Source organism: Lontra canadensis, unplaced genomic scaffold, assembly GCF_010015895.1.
Source record: "Lontra canadensis isolate GAN:19392208 unplaced genomic scaffold, GSC_riverotter_1.0 scaffold8, whole genome shotgun sequence".
Taxonomy (NCBI): domain Eukaryota; kingdom Metazoa; phylum Chordata; class Mammalia; order Carnivora; family Mustelidae; genus Lontra; species Lontra canadensis.
Window position 1 is genome coordinate 17385420 of NW_022631002.1, and position 17715 is coordinate 17403134.

The 17715-nt window shown below is 48.7% G+C and overlaps 2 protein-coding genes across 6 annotated transcripts in view; one reads left to right on the forward strand and one right to left on the reverse strand.

The window, feature by feature from the left end:
- Positions 1–585: 585 nt before the first annotated feature.
- ESRP2 (epithelial splicing regulatory protein 2) lies at positions 586–6349 on the forward strand. 3 transcript variants are annotated; one of them, XM_032854128.1, is made up of 15 exons: positions 589–990; positions 1069–1197; positions 2668–2781; positions 2890–3004; positions 3267–3365; positions 3588–3642; positions 3718–3825; positions 3906–4038; positions 4125–4167; positions 4340–4641; positions 4739–4951; positions 5060–5258; positions 5405–5591; positions 5899–6064; positions 6139–6349. In XM_032854128.1, the coding sequence occupies exons 1-15, from the start codon at positions 793–795 to the stop codon at positions 6223–6225; spliced, it is 2148 nt and encodes a 715-aa protein (XP_032710019.1). In that variant the 5' UTR covers positions 589–792; the 3' UTR covers positions 6226–6349. The 3 variants fall into 3 exon arrangements, with proteins under 3 accessions (XP_032710020.1, XP_032710019.1, XP_032710018.1); XM_032854127.1 differs by having other exon boundaries at positions 590–990; positions 3715–3825; XM_032854129.1 differs by lacking the exons at positions 5899–6064; positions 6139–6349 and having other exon boundaries at positions 586–990; positions 3715–3825; positions 5437–5579.
- Positions 6350–8650: 2301 nt separating this feature from the next.
- Positions 8651–17715, reverse strand: part of NFATC3 (nuclear factor of activated T cells 3) — a 130346-nt gene continuing 121281 nt past the window's right edge. For 2 of the 3 annotated variants that reach the window (XM_032854124.1, XM_032854126.1), the window contains exon 10: positions 8651–10195. In XM_032854124.1, the coding sequence (XP_032710015.1) occupies positions 10074–10195 (122 nt within the window). In that variant the 3' untranslated portion in view covers positions 8651–10073. The remainder of the gene's footprint in view (positions 10196–17715) is intronic. The other variant, XM_032854125.1, reaches the window with a different exon arrangement.

A 17715-nucleotide genomic window follows, 5' to 3' on the forward strand; every position in this document is an offset into this window, starting at 1 on the left:
GCGCTTCCTGCTTCCCCAGCACCGAGGCCTGCGCACCACCTAGTGTTCGGCACCGCGGGCTAAGGGCAGGTCTTCCCACGTGTGGGACGAGCCCTGTCCCGTGACCTCTACTCCCCCGTTCCCATGGCTCCAAGAACCTCGGCTGATCCCCGACCCTCCCCCTAATCCACTTAGCCTCTGGTGACCACCCCCGCACAGGCCTCTGGGTGATATCCCGTAATTCACCTCCCTCTTAGGTGACTTCTGTCACCCCCCGACCGGCCGTCATGACCCCCCCACCCCCCACAGCCCCTATACTGCCTCCTGGTGATTTTCACAAATCCCATGTGACCCCTACGGACCGCAGAAGGCCCCTGTTTTTGCACTGTTCTTGGCGCAGGCCTCATGGTGGGGAGGGACAGAGAGTAGAACGAGACCCACTCAGGCGAAGAAGCCCTTTGACGGAATGGGAGGCCGGGCCGTGAGCGCCATACCCAGGCCCGGCGTCTGAGCGCGCGCGCGCTGGGATAGGTTCTAGCCGCCTTCCCCCTCTGTTCCCCAGGCTGCCCTCGGTCACGTGGCCCGCGGGGCAGACAGGTAACTCGCCCGGAGAGGGCGGGGGCCAGTAGCCGCCCCGCCCCACGGGGCGCCGCGGGCGGGTCTCAGCAGCGCCCACTGCGCCAGCCGGGCCGCAGGTGCCGCCCCGACACAAGGTGTCCCGCCCAAGCTGATTCGTGTCTGCCGTCGGCCGGTGCGTGCGGGCGCCTCGTCGGTCCGCGTGTGTCTGGCCGAGCGCCCCCTTCCTCTGCGGCCATGACTCCCCCGCCTCCCCAGCCACCGCCCCCGGGCCCGAACCCCACCTCAGACTCTGCCGCCGACCCCTGCCCCGGGCCCGGACCCCTGGTCGTACTGTTCGGAGCCACGGCCGGTGCGCTGGGGCCGGACCTGGGTTCCGATGAGACCGACTTGATCCTCTTAGTCTGGCAAGTGGTGGAGCCGCGGAGCCGTCAGGTACGGTTAGAAGGGGTTGGTGGGGTCCCCAGGATCCGAGGGGAACAGTGGCTGATAGGTTCCCCCCGCCGCTCGTAGGTGGGGACGTTGCACAAGTCATTGGTTCGCGCCGAGGCGGCCGCACTGAGCCCGCAGTGCCGCGAGGCGAGCGGCCTGAGCGCCGACAGCTTGGCGCGGGCCGAGCCGCTGGACAAGGTGCTGCAGCAGGTGAGTGCTGGGGCCCGGGTGAGTGGAGTCATGGCGGGGCCGCGGGGACTTTTCTCAGCGGGAGAGGCGGCAGGAGGCAAGGCCTGGCGTGCTGCGACCAACTGGCCTGGGCGGTAGGACGAGTTCCTGTTGTTTAAAAGTTTCAGAGATTCCCGCGTGTGCCGGCCGTTCCTGGGGGCGCCTTCCTTTTCAGGCTTTCCAGGGATTCACTCCTCCTGCGGTGGGCTGGAAACTTCGAGACCCCTCCCAGGGCCGGCAGGGCTGTGGGGTGAGACGCTTCTGGGAACCTGCCTGGCCAGGTCTCCGAGAACGGCAGTCGGAAGGCAAAAGGGCCGAGGGGCCTGGTGTCGGCCATAGGTCACGGTCCCCGCCGCCGGCGACGTCGGCCCACCCACCCGCCTAGTAGAGGCTGGAGCGGGGGCGTAGGGCGGGGTCTGCCTCCGAGGCAGACGCCGCCAGGTGTAAGCTGCTCGTCTAGGCCTGTCCCGGCCGGCTGGCCAGGCGTGGGCGCTGTCCGGACCCCGCCTGAAGGCTACCTGTCTCCTGAGTGCAAAGGCGCAGGGTGCCTCCCAGTCCTGGCTGAAGTGGGAGGCGGCTCCCGTTGCTGTTTTCTTTTTCTTATCTCCCGTGTTGCACTCACCCTGAGCCTGATTCTTGAGTGTAATGAGTTTAAGTGCTTTACACGCACAAATTCTTTAATTTTCCAACAACGCCCGTGATTCTTGATGAGGTACAAACATGTTGAACCTGATCCTGTTCCAGAAGGGCTCCCAGGCTAGACCCTACTTGGGGAGCCGCTGAAGGCGAACTGGGTTGGCTTGCTCTGGGCCTGTGCCTAGTACTTCTACTGTTCTCTAGCAGGGAGGAAGGCTGGGGGGCCGGGAGGTGGGGGGGGGGCGGCTGGGCAGCTTGAGAAGTGCCACCCCCTCTGTGAGCAAACAACTCCGTGCCAGCTGGTCGATAGTGTGGGTCAAAGCTCATGCTGCCCAGGGCGTCCAGGTGTGGAGCTCTGTCCTTGGATTTTCTCTGGCCCTGGGTTGGTCAGACCTAGAGGCGGGGCTGCCATTGACCAAGAGCCAGCTAGGCCTCAGGCAGGAGGAGGATTGGGCCTCCCCCACCTGTCTGAGGGTGGTGCCTGGTCAGGGACAGGTTTAACCTGCTTTGCCCCGCCCCTTCCCACCTGTTTGTCCCACTCCACCAGGTGTTTGCTCTGGCCCTACTCCAGACTCTCAGGAGTGTGTGTGATGGGGGCTTGGGTGATACGTGTCTGCCCCCATTTGGCTTGGAGAAGGTGACAGTGGACTGGGGGAGAAGAGGGACACAGAACCAGGCCTCACACCTGTGGCCAACTCCTCCCCAGGCAGGGTAGGGCTGAACATCTAGCTGAACCTGCTTTGCAGCCTGTGCCTTCCCTCCTGCCCGCCTAGCTATGAGCATGTGTCTGTCTCTCTCCCCACTCCCTCTCCCCAGTTCTCACAGCTGGTGAGCGGGGATGTGGCTCTGCTAGGTGGGGGCCCCTACATGCTATGCACTGATGGGCAGCAGTTGCTGAGACAGGTCCTGCACCCCGAGGCCTCCAGGAAGGTATGCCACTGAGGGCACAGCAGGGGTAGGGTTCCCAGGACCCCTGTCATGGGGGTGGGCAGGGCCACTCAGTTCCCCCCACTCATGCCCCCTCCCATGTGCCTCCAGAACCTGGTGCTCCCCGACACCTTCTTCTCCTTCTACGACCTCCGCAGAGAGTTCCATGTGCAGCACCCAAGCGCCTGTCCTGCCAGGGAGCTCACCGTGGCCACCATGGCACAGGGTACCTGCGACCCGGAAGGGTTAGGTCGGGGGGAAGCTGTGTTTGAGTATGTGCATCCTGAAGGGTTACACACACGAGTTTACATTATCTGTCAAGTCCTTGACCAGACATGCCTCCGTGTGGGTGCTGGGGTGCATCTGAAATAGGGACATATGTCTGCATATGTCTGGGATGGGGACTTGTAAGGGCGCATATGAGCTGGATCAGAACAAACGTTTGCCCCTCTGTTGGGATTTCCTTATTGTTATTTCTCTGCTCATAGACTTGGGGCTGGAGACTGATGCCACAGAGGATGACTTTGGGGTCTGGGAAGTGAAGACAATGGTAGCTGTCATCCTCCACCTGCTCGAAGAGCCCAGTGGTAAGGTTTCCCTCACCACCTGTCACCTGCTCTCAGGACGAGGCGGATGTCTGCGTCTTCCTCAAAGTCCCCATCCCCACTTGTTAGCTTCTTTGAGAGACCATAGGTGGAAAGCTCCTTTGTCACCTGCTTATCCCCCTCAACTGTCCTCTTTTTGCAGAGCTTGGTGGGGAGACCCCCCCTCCACCAGACCCTGCTGACCCCCATGCCATCTCCTCTCAGGTCAATTGTTTTCGAAGGCAGAGGTGGTAAAGCAGAAATATGAGACAGGCCCTTGGTGAGTGTGAGGGCGGGGCTGGGGTGGGGTTGCCAAGAGCTGTGCGGCTCTGACTCGGCCCTGCCCCCGCAGCAGCAAGGCCGATGTGGTGGACAGTGAGACCGTGGTTCGGGCCCGTGGGTTGCCCTGGCAGTCGTCAGACCAGGATGTGGCTCGGTTCTTCAAAGGACTCAACATTGCCAGGTGGGTCTGGCAGGGTGGGCGGGCTCAGGAGGGCGGGCCTGCCCCTGAGGCACTAACGTGGCACTGCACTGGCTCTGCAGGGGTGGTGTCGCACTCTGCCTCAACGCCCAGGGCCGCAGAAATGGCGAGGCCCTCATCCGCTTTGTGGACAGCGAGCAGCGGGACCTGGCGCTGCAGAGACACAAGCACCACATGGGCGTCCGCTATATCGAGGTGGGGCTTTGGGCTGGGAGTAAAGCAGGGCAGAGCTGAGGCCCACCAGGCTGCAGACCCACGGGCTGTCCCCACCGTCCCCACAGGTATACAAAGCAACAGGAGAGGAGTTCATGAAGATTGCGGGGGGTGAGTATTCTCCCAGCAGCACCTCGCTCTGCTGGTTCTGCGTCCGTGTCCCACTTGCCCACCACTGTCCCCCTCCCCACCTTCCTGCCCCCTTCCCAGCATGCCACGTGAAGGTGGGTATCTGGAAGGGCACAGATGAAGCCAGTGGGTGATTCCCCTGCCTCTCACCAAGGCACATCACTAGAGGTGGCTCGTTTCCTGTCACGGGAAGACCAGGTGATACTGCGGCTGCGGGGACTGCCCTTCTCGGCTGGGCCGGAGGACGTGCTGGGCTTTCTGGGGCCCGAGTGCCCGGTGACTGGGGGTGCTGACGGGCTGCTGTTTGTGCGCCACCCTGACGGCCGGCCCACCGGTGATGCCTTTGCCCTCTTCGCCTGTGAGGAGCTGGCGCAGGCTGCACTGCGCAGGCACAAGGGCATACTGGGTAAGCGATACATCGAACTCTTCCGGAGCACGGCGGCTGAGGTGCAGCAGGTGAGCGCCCAGGGCTCCCTCTCCTCCTGTGTGCGTCTCCTCCAGGGCCCCTCTGTCCCACCTGGCTTGACGGGCCCGTGGCTGCCTTCCTTGCCAGGTCCTGAACCGCTATGCATCCAGCCCACTCCTTCCCACACTCACCGCTCCCCTGCTCCCCATCCCCTTCCCACTGGCAGCGGGGACTGGGAGAGATTGTGTACGCCTTCGAGGCCTGCCCTATACAGCTACCATCGAAGACATCCTGAGCTTTCTGGGGGAGGCAGCTGCTGACATCCGGCCCCACGGGGTGCACATGGTGCTCAACCAGCAGGTGAGGCTTCTGCCAGCAGGGCGACCGACACGGTCAGAGAGGGCTGTGTGGTTGGGAGCGAGGCACTCTTGCTGGGACAGGTTGTTTATGAGATGACCCTGTGCACAGGGTCGGCCCTCAGGCGACGCTTTCATCCAGATGACATCAGCAGAGCGGGCCCTGGCTGCTGCCCAGCGTTGCCATAAGAAAGTGATGAAGGAACGCTATGTGGAAGTGGTCCCCTGCTCCACGGAGGAGATGAGCCGTGTGTTAATGGGGGGCACCTTGAGCCGCAGTGGCATGTCCCCTCCACCCTGCAAGCTGCCCTGTGAGTGTTGCAGGGGCTGGGAAAGGAGGCATGTGGGGGCCAAGCTGTTGTAAGCCTCACTTTCTGCAGTGGGGACTCTGTTCTGGCTGCCTCACCCAGGGCAGTGCTGGGCGCCCTGCAGATGCACTCTCTGCTTCTGCCTCCAGGCCTCTCACCACCTACCTACGCCACCTTCCAGGCCACCCCAACACTCATCCCTGCTGAGACGGCAGCCTTGTACCCCTCTTCAGCACTGCTCCCGGCTGCCAGGGTGCCTGCTGCCCCTACCCCTGTTGCCTACTACCCAGGGCCAGCCACTCAACTCTACATGAACTACACAGCTTACTACCCCAGGTACCAGCTGCTGAGAAAATTCCACAGTCTTGCCCCCATTCTGGTGTGTGGGAGGGTCATTATCCCCTTCCTGGGCCACATAATCCAAGGTCTGTCAGAGCTGGGACTTCATCTAAGATGGACAAGGAAGTGACAGGTACGGTCTGGAGAATACCGTCTACAAATGAGAATGGAAAAGACTCTGGAGACAGAAGTTTTAGGGAGGAGGAACTGAACTAAACACAGGCAGAGACAAGGGGGGAGGGAGGGAGGCAGGTCTAAGCCATAGATGGGACTGCACTCCTAAATCCTGCCTCTTCTGTCTTAGCCCCCCAGTGTCCCCTACCACTGTGGGCTACCTCGCCACACCCTCTGCTGCCCTGGCCTCTGCTTCCACCTCAGTGTTGTCCCAGCCAGGAGCCCTGATCCGTATGCAGGGTGTCCCGTATACGGCTGGTATGAAGGATCTACTCAGCGTCTTCCAGGCCTATCAGGTGAGGTGTGGCTGGAGGGCTTGGGAACTGGCTGAGCCTAGAGCTGCCTCTCCTAAATCTCTTCTCCTCCGCAGTTAGCCCCTGATGACACCAGTGTGCTGCCTGTTGGTGACCCACCCCGAACTGTGCTACAGGCCCCCAAAGAGTGGGTGTGTTTGTAGGTGAGGGAGCCAGGAGGTAAGAGCTGGGTAACGTCTCTCATGTCTCTCTTGGCATCCAGAGAACCAGTACCCTCGACCAGGTGGCTTCTTCCTGGGCTTGTCAAAGCTCTCAGCACCCAGAATGAGCTCATCCAGCTCCATCTCCCACTTGTTGCTCTGCCTGTTCACCCCAAAGATGACGGCTGGACCCTGTATGCAGGGCTGGGGGTGGAAGGGTGTTACCCTGCTCCCAGTGGCCTGATCTGGGCCTCCTGAGTAGCACCACGAGATCCTTCGGTCTGTTTGGCCATGGTCCGTACCCAGATTCTGAGGCTGATGTCCACAGCAGGCATGCTTACTTTTTATAAATGTAAGCCCTGGTGCCTTCAATGTATGATTCCTGGGAGCTTCTGAGTAAAGATCCCAGTATTCTGCTTTCCCTTTCCCTTTTGGTAGGGGGCAGGGAGGCAGAAAATGCTGGCCCCAGCCCCTGGAATGCTTGACCCTTAGTGGCCACATTGTGCCATGGGTCCAAGGACGCTAGCTCTCCTCCAACTTGGCATAAGGACTATCAGGTGGCAAAATCACAGACTTGTTTTGACCGACTGTACTGCAGTATCCCCAGAGGACACTAGGGGGCAGGAGGCCTTCACACAAAAACTCAGGCCTGAATTTTAAAGGGGACTCTGCCTACTTTTCATGCACACCTTGGGCAGGCCAGTTGTCCTGAACTCAGCAGACATCGTGGAATGTCCTTTGCACCCATTAGAGGGTACAGAACTGAAGCTTCGGAAGGAATTTCGAACTCTACTCACTCCTCCGTAAGATAAACAAAGGTTCCTAACCAAGTGGACTTTCTGAAAGCCAAAGTGCCTTTAGTTGCTTTGGACTCCCGAGTGTGGGGCTCCACACCTGCCCCGGGGAGAGGAAAACTCAGATTTCAAGGACAATGTTAACCTGTCCCCGTTTATTATTTCAGCCCTGTAACTGAGGAACCTAAATTGCTGGCTCTTCCCTTTGGTATTTGTGTAAGGAGCAGTATACTCCTATAAAACGTTTTAAAGTACAAAATGTGTAAGAAAACACAATCCCAAGTGCTGTAAACATAACAGAGAACCAATTCCTTAACTGTACGTCGCCCATTTTATAAAATACAAGGTTTCAATTGAACCCTTCTGAGCCTTGAAGGTAACCATCTATTCTGAATATTACAAACAGGGCTTCAAGGCCGGGGGTGCCTGGGTGGCACAAAACTCTCGGTTTTGGCTCAGGTTGTGATCTCGGGGGTCTCCCTCTCCCGCCAAAATAAATAAATCTTTAGGAAAACAGGGCCACCACTCAAGGGCTTTATGGCCAGATCCTAGCAGAGCTCCAGTGGTAGAGCAGAGCTCCAGCTCCAGTTGCTGCCCTGGGCAGCAACACCACACGGGAACCCAAAGACAGGACATCTGGTCCCTTTCGAGGTGTTTTCAGCCATGTTTCTTGTATCTAGCAAGTAGAAGGCTGCTTATCCCCTTCCTCAACCCAAGAGGTAGCACAGGTTGGAAGGGGCAGGGGTAGATGCTAAGACATGCCCAGTTGCTCAGTGTTGCTACTAGAAGTCAGTTTGCACAGTCCAATGACTGTGCCTTAGCACCACTACGTTGCACAGAAGTTTAGTCGTTACCTGCAAAGCCAAAAAATACTGATTCTTAAGCCAAAGACTTAACAAAATAATACAAGACTGCTTACATAGTATACAAAGCTCTTTTAAAATTCAACTTTTATTTTAAATAGGAAAGCATTTCTAGTGCTACAGGCATCAAGGTATTTAAAGGCATCAGAATTTGGTGCATAGCAACTCTGGATCAGAGAGGCTTTTATTCCTGAGGGCAGCAGAGCAACCCCCAGAGGGTCCTGCAAGGGAAACTCTTGCAGTAACCCCATGTGAGACGGCTACCCCAGGGGCAAGAGGGTGGAGGCAAGTCCGGCCAGCTGTCTGGAACTTTCTATCAGGGGCTGCCTCTTAAAACCCCTCCAAAGGAAGCTGGGCTGCCAACTACAGGCCCTGAAGCAAATCACACTATCCACATTGTGACATAAAACTTTTAAAGAAAAATGTGAAAACACCCAGCTCCAGGAGGGACCAGAGTGATTTGTTGAAGGATAGACATTTTTCTCTAACTAGGTTTAGGGGAAAACTAAATCATGGTTTGAAGAGGGAAAAACAAAACAAAACAAAAAAACATACTTCTTTATCCTGCAGGAGGCCAACGGCTCCTACCTGGCTGACTAGAGGAGGTGGGCAATGAGCCGGCTCCCCCTTCGGAGGCCTTACTTGGCCTCAATGGAGAGTCCTGGCATCTAGGACTCCTAATCCCCTGGAGTAAAAACATCAAGCCCTTGACCAGCTCAGCACACTGTCACACATATAGGCACTCAAAAAAAAAAAAAAAAAAAAAAAAAATTCCTTCCTGAAAAAATGAAATCACATGATTTTGTTGGAAAACATACTGCAAACTTCAGGTGCTTTGAAATGGGCCCAGCCTTGGAATAGGTACTAATCCCATTAAAGGGAGGAGGAAGGGCAGGGTTTGGAAAAAGCACCGAACTCGGGCACCTCCTTTGGTAGACAGCAGGCTGGAGGTTCTTGCTGGCCCCTGCCCTGGGCACCAGCCTCACCAGCAGCAGCACCGGGGCGTCTTTGGTGTGGAGGGTCAGGTCTATGATGCTACCTCATGTCTGGGTTTGCATCGAAGCCTTTTGGGGAAAAGGCTGTTTTTTTTAGGCCATGTAGATGGGAGGAGGGTAGGCCAGAATCATTTTAGGCTGTAAACAGAACGAGGGATAAGCATTCCATTCCACTGCGAATCTTAGAAGCTTCCCTTCTGGAGTCCTGCATTTTCTCTGCTCCTCTTCTGACTCATAGCTCATTTATGCTTAGCTTCTGACACAGCCTGGCCTCTGGAGAGGAGTTAGGACCGGCAAATTTGCCTAAACCATCATGAGGCTGTGGCTTCAAAGGTTATAGAGCAGCCAAATGCAGATACTCCCAGTTAGAAAAGGTCTGGGACAGAGGACACAAAAGGGAAAAGCACTCCACAGCCTACTTGTTTGCAGGATGGCAGGATATTAAAGCTAGGAAGCTAAAAAGCCCACCTTTCAAAGTCCCCTTACATGGAGCTATCTTATCCAAGGCCCTGAGGGAAAAAAAGCAATTTCAACATGGCGTCAGTATGGAGAGATTGCAGGAAGATTACCTAGAACGTTACAAAAAGGCTATGCTCTGGAATGTCGTTTTATATTCCAACACGTCAATGATTGGAATGGTCTCTTCTCTAACAGTTTATTTTTATAAAGAGGTACGAGCTACATTTGGCTTTATTTCCTATAAATCTATGAAAGGCTTTAGGACATGCTGAGTTTCTGAGGCATAGGTGTGGGCTTAGGATAATTTTTTTTTTCTTTGCCTCTGGAAGGTTTTATCAAAAGTTCCTACTTTAAAAATATCATCAAAGCTAAAGAGTCCTTCAAATGACCATAAAGGAGTAAAATCACCAATCATAGCTAAGCAACCAGGTCACTTGCAAAAGCAGCAGCTCTGAAATGGAGAGCCTGCTGCATTCACACTCAAAGCACCCATCATATAAAAGTATCCTATTTAAATATAAAAAGCAAAGCTTATTTCCCCAAAGCTCAGTCTATGCTGCTCCTGTTCTTTTACAAAATCTACCCAAGGCCTGAGGTGGAGGAATGCTGCTTTCCCCACATACAGTGACCCCAACTCCCGGTGCCAGTCCTGAAGGCCACAGAGTTGGAAACCCAAGGTCCAAGGAGAGAAACATGCTGAGAAGTACGTGGTGGTGGACACATGGCTGCAGTGAACTCTGTCAGAGGCCATCGGATCTTCCTATATCCAGGGAATCAGGGCCTGGAAGGGGAGCCTGCCTGCTCACCCCTGTTCCTTGGGAAACAGAAATCTGAGACATGTCTCTCCCAATTATCTCGTTCACTGAAAAACAAGAAAAAATGATTAGTGACCTTTGTGTGACTGACCATATGATGCTCAATGGCGAGTTCCATTTCAAAGATATTTTTCCCTTTCCAGTTTTCTGTAAAGGTAAATGCAGTGCTTAAAGCCTGGTCCTAAACTGAATGGAGACCTTATTACAGACCTCTCTTTCCCCTTCCAGTTCAGTTTGGGATGGGAAGGGAGATAGCTCAGAGAACAGGAAACATTCCTACCCTGTATAAGCTTATGCTCTAGAGCAGAAGACAGGATACATCTGAAATGAGTTCATATTAATCTCACTTTTCCTGAATTTGCATGCCTTTACAGGGGGTTTTCCCCTTCTGATTCCTGTACTTTGTTTGTAAAGTGAATGCAAATAAATGTTTTGGTGAGAATGAAGATTTACTAAATAAAGCAGTTACTTTGTTACCTTATGCTAATACAAAGTATTCTTCATTATGTTGGGGACAAACTTTTGGAAAAGACTCTTGATTTTTGGATGGTTTCTATGACAAGTCAAGCACTTCAAGGAACATAGTGCTCTGTGAAGCACAATGTAAAAAACTTCAGTCTTAAGGAGCCAATATAGAAATAATATCCTGGGGGCACCTGGGTGGCTCAGCTGGTTAAGTGTCTTGACTTCAGCTCAGGTTATGATCTCTGGGGTCAGGGAGGAGCCTGCTTCTCCCTCTCCTCCCTGCTTGTGCTCTCTGTCCCTATCTTTGTCTCTCTCTCAAATACTTACATAAAATCTTAAAAAAAAAAAACAAACCAATACTCCAAATTCCCCCAATAAGAACCCTAAGTTCTCTCATCATGAGAATTCTTTGCTTTATCAACCAAAGATTAAACTCCTAGGTGTATACTTAAAAGAACGGAAAACATATATCCATATAAAAACTTGTACTCAAATACAAGTTCACAGAAGCATTTTTCATAATAGCCCCAAAGTGGAAACAACCCAGATGTCTACCAAGTGATGAATGGATAAACAAAATGTGGGCTATCCATACCATGGAACATTATTCAGCCACAAGAAGCCATGAAGTTCTAATACATGCTACAACATGGATGAACCCTGAAAACATGCTAAGTGAAAGAAATCAGACACAAAAGATTATACATTGTTTGATTCCATTTGTATAAAATGGCCAGAACAGACAGAAAATAGGGGGTTACCAGGAGTTATGGTGAGGGAGGAACAGGGAGTGACTACTAATGGGTATGGGATTTCTTTTTTTTTTTTCTTTTTCTTTTTGGAGTAATGAAGGTTTTCTAAAATTAGATAGTTGTGATAGCTGCACAATTCTGTGAATATACTAAAACCACTGAATGGTGTATTTTCAAGGGTGAATTTTATAGTAATGAATTACATCTCACTACAGCTGCTATAAATGAAAATAGGCCAAGACCAAAAAAATTTTATACTTCGAATGTGATGTGATCATAGCAAAGGAGACACAATCACTTTAAAAAATCTTCAAGTATTAACATCTACTCTTTTTATAGTTTAGGTAATTTTAAAAATTCTTCAAATTCATACACTGATGGCTATAAGAAGGGAACGAACATTCACTTCATAAATATTTACTGAGCATCTGTGACAGTTTACAACTGAAATTTTGTATCTTATTTCAATCTTCACAACATTTGAAGGTAACTACTAACCCAGTATTTTATAAATCAGTTAACTGAGGCTTTGGCAGTTCACTCATTTGCTTACTAAACGGTGGAGTGAGTTTCCAAACCCCTGTCAGTTCTTGGAGGCCAAGAATAGAGAAACAGGGAAATCGTTTAGACAAAGTGCGAAAACCTGGACAAATGTGATGCTTGGGGAGGGAGAGGGAGTATGGTAAGAGTGAGGGGAGAGAGACAGGAAAGAGACTTTAAAAGGGACAAAAATAGAAAAGGCAGCCGTTGGCACCTGTTATTCCAAGCCACATTAACAAGCAAGGAACAGTGTCTGCAGTGTGGACTCCACGTGTAGGTCTATGGCCTAGTCTCATGCAAAGACGGAGCACAGGGATGGCCCATGATCTCTGCATGTGGCCTCTCACATAACTCACCACACTGAACTACTGGTAGGGGGTCATTCTCTGTCTCTCAATAGCTTGTGATTTCCTTAAGGGCAAGGACCTTACTAATAAACAGCAATTTCTGATGACAACAAATGGATCCTAATTCAATACAATTACTTGAAAACTACTGGGAAATAATATGCTGAAAGTTCACTAGGTGATGGGGTAGGAAAGGGACCAGACAATGTTATTAAGACTAATGCAGGACCATCTGATTTTTATTTTGACAGCATCTATTTTAAACAGGTCTCCCAGCAGTGGCAACAAGCCAAATACAGAAGCGAGTACCAGCTGACAATCATCTTTTCCCAACACTTATCCCTTCCAAGGATGGTAACTTCAGAGATGTTCCAAGCTGCCATGCAACACACCTTCTTAAATTATCTCACTGTCCAAGTTTTAAATCTACAAGGTGATTAAAATGGTGTTTTGTCATTATAAAAAAACCCCACACATGACGTACTGTTTCCCTGTGTCTATGAGGAAGTCAATGCTTACATTTTTTTGAGGATGAGGATATATATCCAGCCCTATCCACCCACTTACCAAGTACACTTTTTTTTTTTTTTTTTAAGATTTTAGTTTTTTGAGAGAGGAGAGTAAGCACAAGCAGTGGGAGTGGCAGGCAGAGGGAGAAGCAGGCTCCCCAATGAGCAGGGAGCCTGATGTGGAACTTGATCCCAGGACCCTGAATCCTGAATCATGACCTGAGTGGAAGCCAGACACTTAACTGACTGAACCACCCAGGCGTCCCCACCAAGTACTTTGATAAGAATAAATACATCATTTTCTGAGGTAATCAGGTGATGCTGTATATAGCAAAAGCCTGATCAAAGCTGTTTTCTTTCTGCTCCCTCTTATCAAAGTTCTGTTGTTCTTTTGCTTGTGATACCTAACCTCACTTAGCTGAAGCAACCTGGTAGGTTCTTGACTGTTTGGGATTTTAAGACTATGATAAAGCCAAGATGATTTTCCACAAAGAAGCACTCAAGCTGACGGTACTCAAATATACTTTAATACAGAATATTAATACATAATAATTAGTAGATTTAAGTTCCAGTAGGGCAGGGACCTTATCCATCTTGTTCTCCACTGAACCCTTAGTGCTCGGTACATACTATGTGCTGAAAACAATCACTGAGCAAGTGAATATTTTAATATAATTTGGGGACTTGGAAAAACAAAAATTATGCTCAAACAATTGCTACAGGTGAATACTGAATATGAGTTTTAGGACAAGGAGTCAGAACTACAACAAAGTGGTCCTTTTGCTGCCCTTTAGCAATGACTTGAGCACAGTATGGCAGAGTCTGCAGCTCTTCTCTGCCTCTCACTTCTCCCTGAGGCTGGGAGCTTTGGGCTCAGGGTCCTACCTCTGGATTCCTGAAATAGCTTTCTGCTGCAACCAGCGAAAATTTTGAATGTCAACTTAAGTCAAAATTATTACTGGTAAACAATCTATAATGTAAATTATTAGCAATATTGATAGACACAATATTTAAGTTACTTTTTTTTTTGGATTTTATTTATTTGACAGAGAGAGACAGAGAGCGCACAAGCAGAGGGAGCGGCAGTAAGAGGGAGAAGCAGGCTCCCTGCTGAGCAGAGACCCTGATGCAGGACTTGATCCCAGGATCCTAGGATCATGACCTGAGCCAAAGGCAGATGCTTAACCGACAGCCACCAGGTGCCCCAGGTTTTTTGTTTTTGTGTGTGTGTGGTTTTTTTAGTATAGTTGACACATATTTACATTAGTTTCAAGTGTACAACTTAGTGATGAAAAAAACTTAATGATTTGACATTAGGTTATTTCTTAAAATTACTGCTTGCAATTTCATTTTCTACTTTCTTTTGAATATATATGCATGAATGTATTCATTTATTTAAACCCTAGTCCAGAAGGTTGTGAGGTGTTGTTTTTTTTTTTTTCACCAATTTAAGTGCAGGAGTTTATAACCCTATTATATAATTTTATCATTTCCCTCCTTTAAAGAATAAAGTGAATCAAAAGCCTAGAACAAGAATCAACAGCCCTCAACACCCATACTAACAGGTTATATAGGTCATGGAATTTGGCCCACTTGTGACAGCTGCTATCATCTCCCGCTACCCCAACACCTGCATCACCTGTGCCACCACAACAGAAGTAGTCAGAGCTGTCAGCAGTACTTGTGTAAGAACAAGTTTTGTTTTGTTTTGTTTTGTTTTTTTAATCTAAAAATTGCTATCCGCGGTGCCTGGGTGGCTCAGTTGGTTAAGTGGCTGCCTTCAGCTCAGGTCATGATCCCAGGGTCCTGGAATCGAGCCCCTCGTCGGGCTTCCTGCTTGGCGGGGAGTCTGCTTCCTCTCCCTCTGCCTCTGCCCCTTCTCATGCTTTCTCTCAAATAAATAAATAAAATAAATATTAAGTATTTAAATAAATATTTAAAAAATAAATACAAAAATTAAAATTGCTATCCAAATTAAGAGTCCACAGGAATGCTTTCTATACACAAAAGATGTTTGCATAACATCCGGTCTCCTGTGTAGAGCTATTTCCAATGCTTAATGTTTCAGAGCTAGAGCTGACAAGCGTGGTACAGTATGAAATCTCACCACCAGGTGGACAGGGGCGGAGTAACCCAGGACACTGCCCCTGGAGTAGACAGATATATCGTTATATACACAAAAACCCAAAGGGCCTTTCTAACTAGCACCTGAGCATCTTGAGCATTTTGTAAAGGATTTCTCGGTATAATTAGACTCTATTTATATATGTTACTTCATTTTGAAGCTGCAATGAACATTCACCCAGGTTTGGAAAATTCACCTTTTCTTCCCTTCCCTGTACCCCAAGTTTAAAGGTATATAATCCATTTTCTGGTAAAAATTTTATGGAGATGTTATTTTTTATAAAATGAAGGCTACAATTATTTTCTGAATTATACCTGAAATGAAGGAAAAAAAAAAAAACAGAAATTTGGAAGTAAAGGAATGAGTTTAATTGGATGAGAAATCTAGTATTTATGGTTTATTATTCTCTCACAGTTTTGCTAAGATATACTTTGGGTTTTTGGTAAGTTGGAAGAACACCATCTAAACTATATACACTAAATAACTGAATTTACCTATTTGTGGCATGAGATGAAGAATTAAATTGCATTTACCAAAATTCTCAAACTAAAGACAAAAAAAAAGGTTCCTGAAAACTTACAAAGCATTTATGGTAGATTGCTAACTGTCCTAATTCATTCATATTTTTTTTTAAAGATTTTATTTATTTATTTGACAGAGAGAGAGAGACAGCGAGAAAAGTAACACAAGCAGGGGGAGAGGGAGAAGCAGGCCTCCTGCCAAGCAGGGAGCCCGAAGCGGGAAGGGCTCGATCCCAGGACCCTGGGATCATGACCTGAGCCGAAGGCAGATGCCCAAGGACTGAGCCACCCAGGCACCCTAATTCATTCTTAAGTAATTGAATTTAACTACACACACGGCCACTTAGCTGTAAACTACATTTCCCAGCTTCCCCTTTGTACATAGGTATGGCCATATAATTTGCTTTCTTCCAATGAAATGTGAATAGAAGTGATGTGTGCATCTTCCTCATCCCAGGCTCAGTAACTTCTTCCCTTCCTTCCCCCATACCTCTTGCTTTGGGCTAAGACTCAAGTCAAAGTGGTAACTCTGCTTTGATCATACCTAAGGAAACAGAGGAACAATGAAATAAAAGGCATCCTGATCTCTGAATTACCATGAAGTGTGGGAGAAACTTCCAATGTGGTTAAGTCATTGCATTTTGGAATCTCCATTAGAGAGATTACTATTTATTAACAAAAATAAAACTCATCACCATAAAGGTAACAGAAAGAATATTTAAGTATTTTAAGCAAGAACCAAGATAACCAGCTTAAGCTCTATCATGCCAAGTTTTTAACTAAGTCATTTTAAACTTCACCCTAACGTTAGACAGCTTTCAACCACAGGACAAAGTGAAAATATATGCACAAAAATTAGAAGATATCTTTCACTTTTTAACAGTAGCTTTACTACTAGTAAAGGGAAATTATGACACTTTTTTTTTCTTAAACCACACCTGACAGGGCAATCAGTCCCCTTATTCCCCAGACAGGAGAATAAGTCTTTCTTAAAAAGAAAGAGATCTTTCTTTTAAAGAAATCTCTTATGTGTGTGATACTATACTCAGTATCATACAGATCTTTCCTCTAGAAAAGGTTGTAAGTCAAAACATTCTTCAAAGACAAACATTAAATCTCCAGCTGAGTAAACAGTACACAGGTACCTAAAAGTGTATTCAAATATCAGCATGTATCCTTTTATATCAGCAAAACTGAAATGTGAAAAAATAAAAACCAAAACCCACTTGTTTTTACTTTGTGTGAAGATGTTGGATTCAGAAGAATTTTAAGACTGTAAGATTCCTTCCCTCTCCCTATTTTTTTTTTTTGCATATTGTACATTTTCTTTGGATAATCTTATCCATTTCTGTATATTGTTGACTCCCAAATCTATAGCCTCCAGGGACCCAACCTGAGCTCCAGAACCATAAACCCACATGACTCATTCCAACACTTGTGCTACAGATCCTATGTATTTGCTTCTTCAAGACTTACTCCAAAAATTTTTTTCACACTTCCAGCTCTTCAATCAATCTACCCACCTTCCCTCCTGGATCTTTCTCATCGTTACAAAGTATGGTAAGGCTCTCCACCTTAAACAAGCAAGTAAACAAAAATTCTAGAACCCACATAGTCCTCTATATCTAATTTTTTCTTTCATTGTTTAACGTTTGCTTTTTTTTTTAGATTTTTAGATTTTTAAAAATTTATTCATTTGACAGAGATCACAAGTAGGCAGAGAGGCAGGCGGGGCGGGGGGGTGGAGCAGGCTTCCCGCCAAGACGAAAGCCCGATGCGGGGCTCGATCCCAGGAGCCTGAGACCATGACCTGAACCGAAGGCAGAGACTTTAACACAGGCACCCCTCATTGTTTAACATCTTAAAGGAGTTATATACACTGCCTGCTATTTCATGTTTCTGTTCTTACCTCCTGTTCACTCCTTAGTCATACACTGATCCCTTCATTGCAAAGAAACACTTCTTACCAAGATCACTAGTGACCAACTTACTTGTTGCTTCACACACGGGAAAAGCAATGGGGTAAACTCTAGAAGAGATAAAACTTTAATTTTGGTTCAGCTGTGATATAACTAGAGTGATTTATTTAATCTTTCTTCAACTGATCTTCTCAACCATAATATGAGGAAATTCATTTAAATCTTTCTGGTTATCAGGAGGAAGGTGGGGAGGGTGGTCAAAATAGCTGAAGGGGATTAAGAGATACAAATTCCCAGCTATAAAAATAGGTGAGTCATGGGGTTATATTGTAAGCAGAGGAAATAAAGTCAGTGATACCATAATAACTTTATATGGTGACATATGGTAA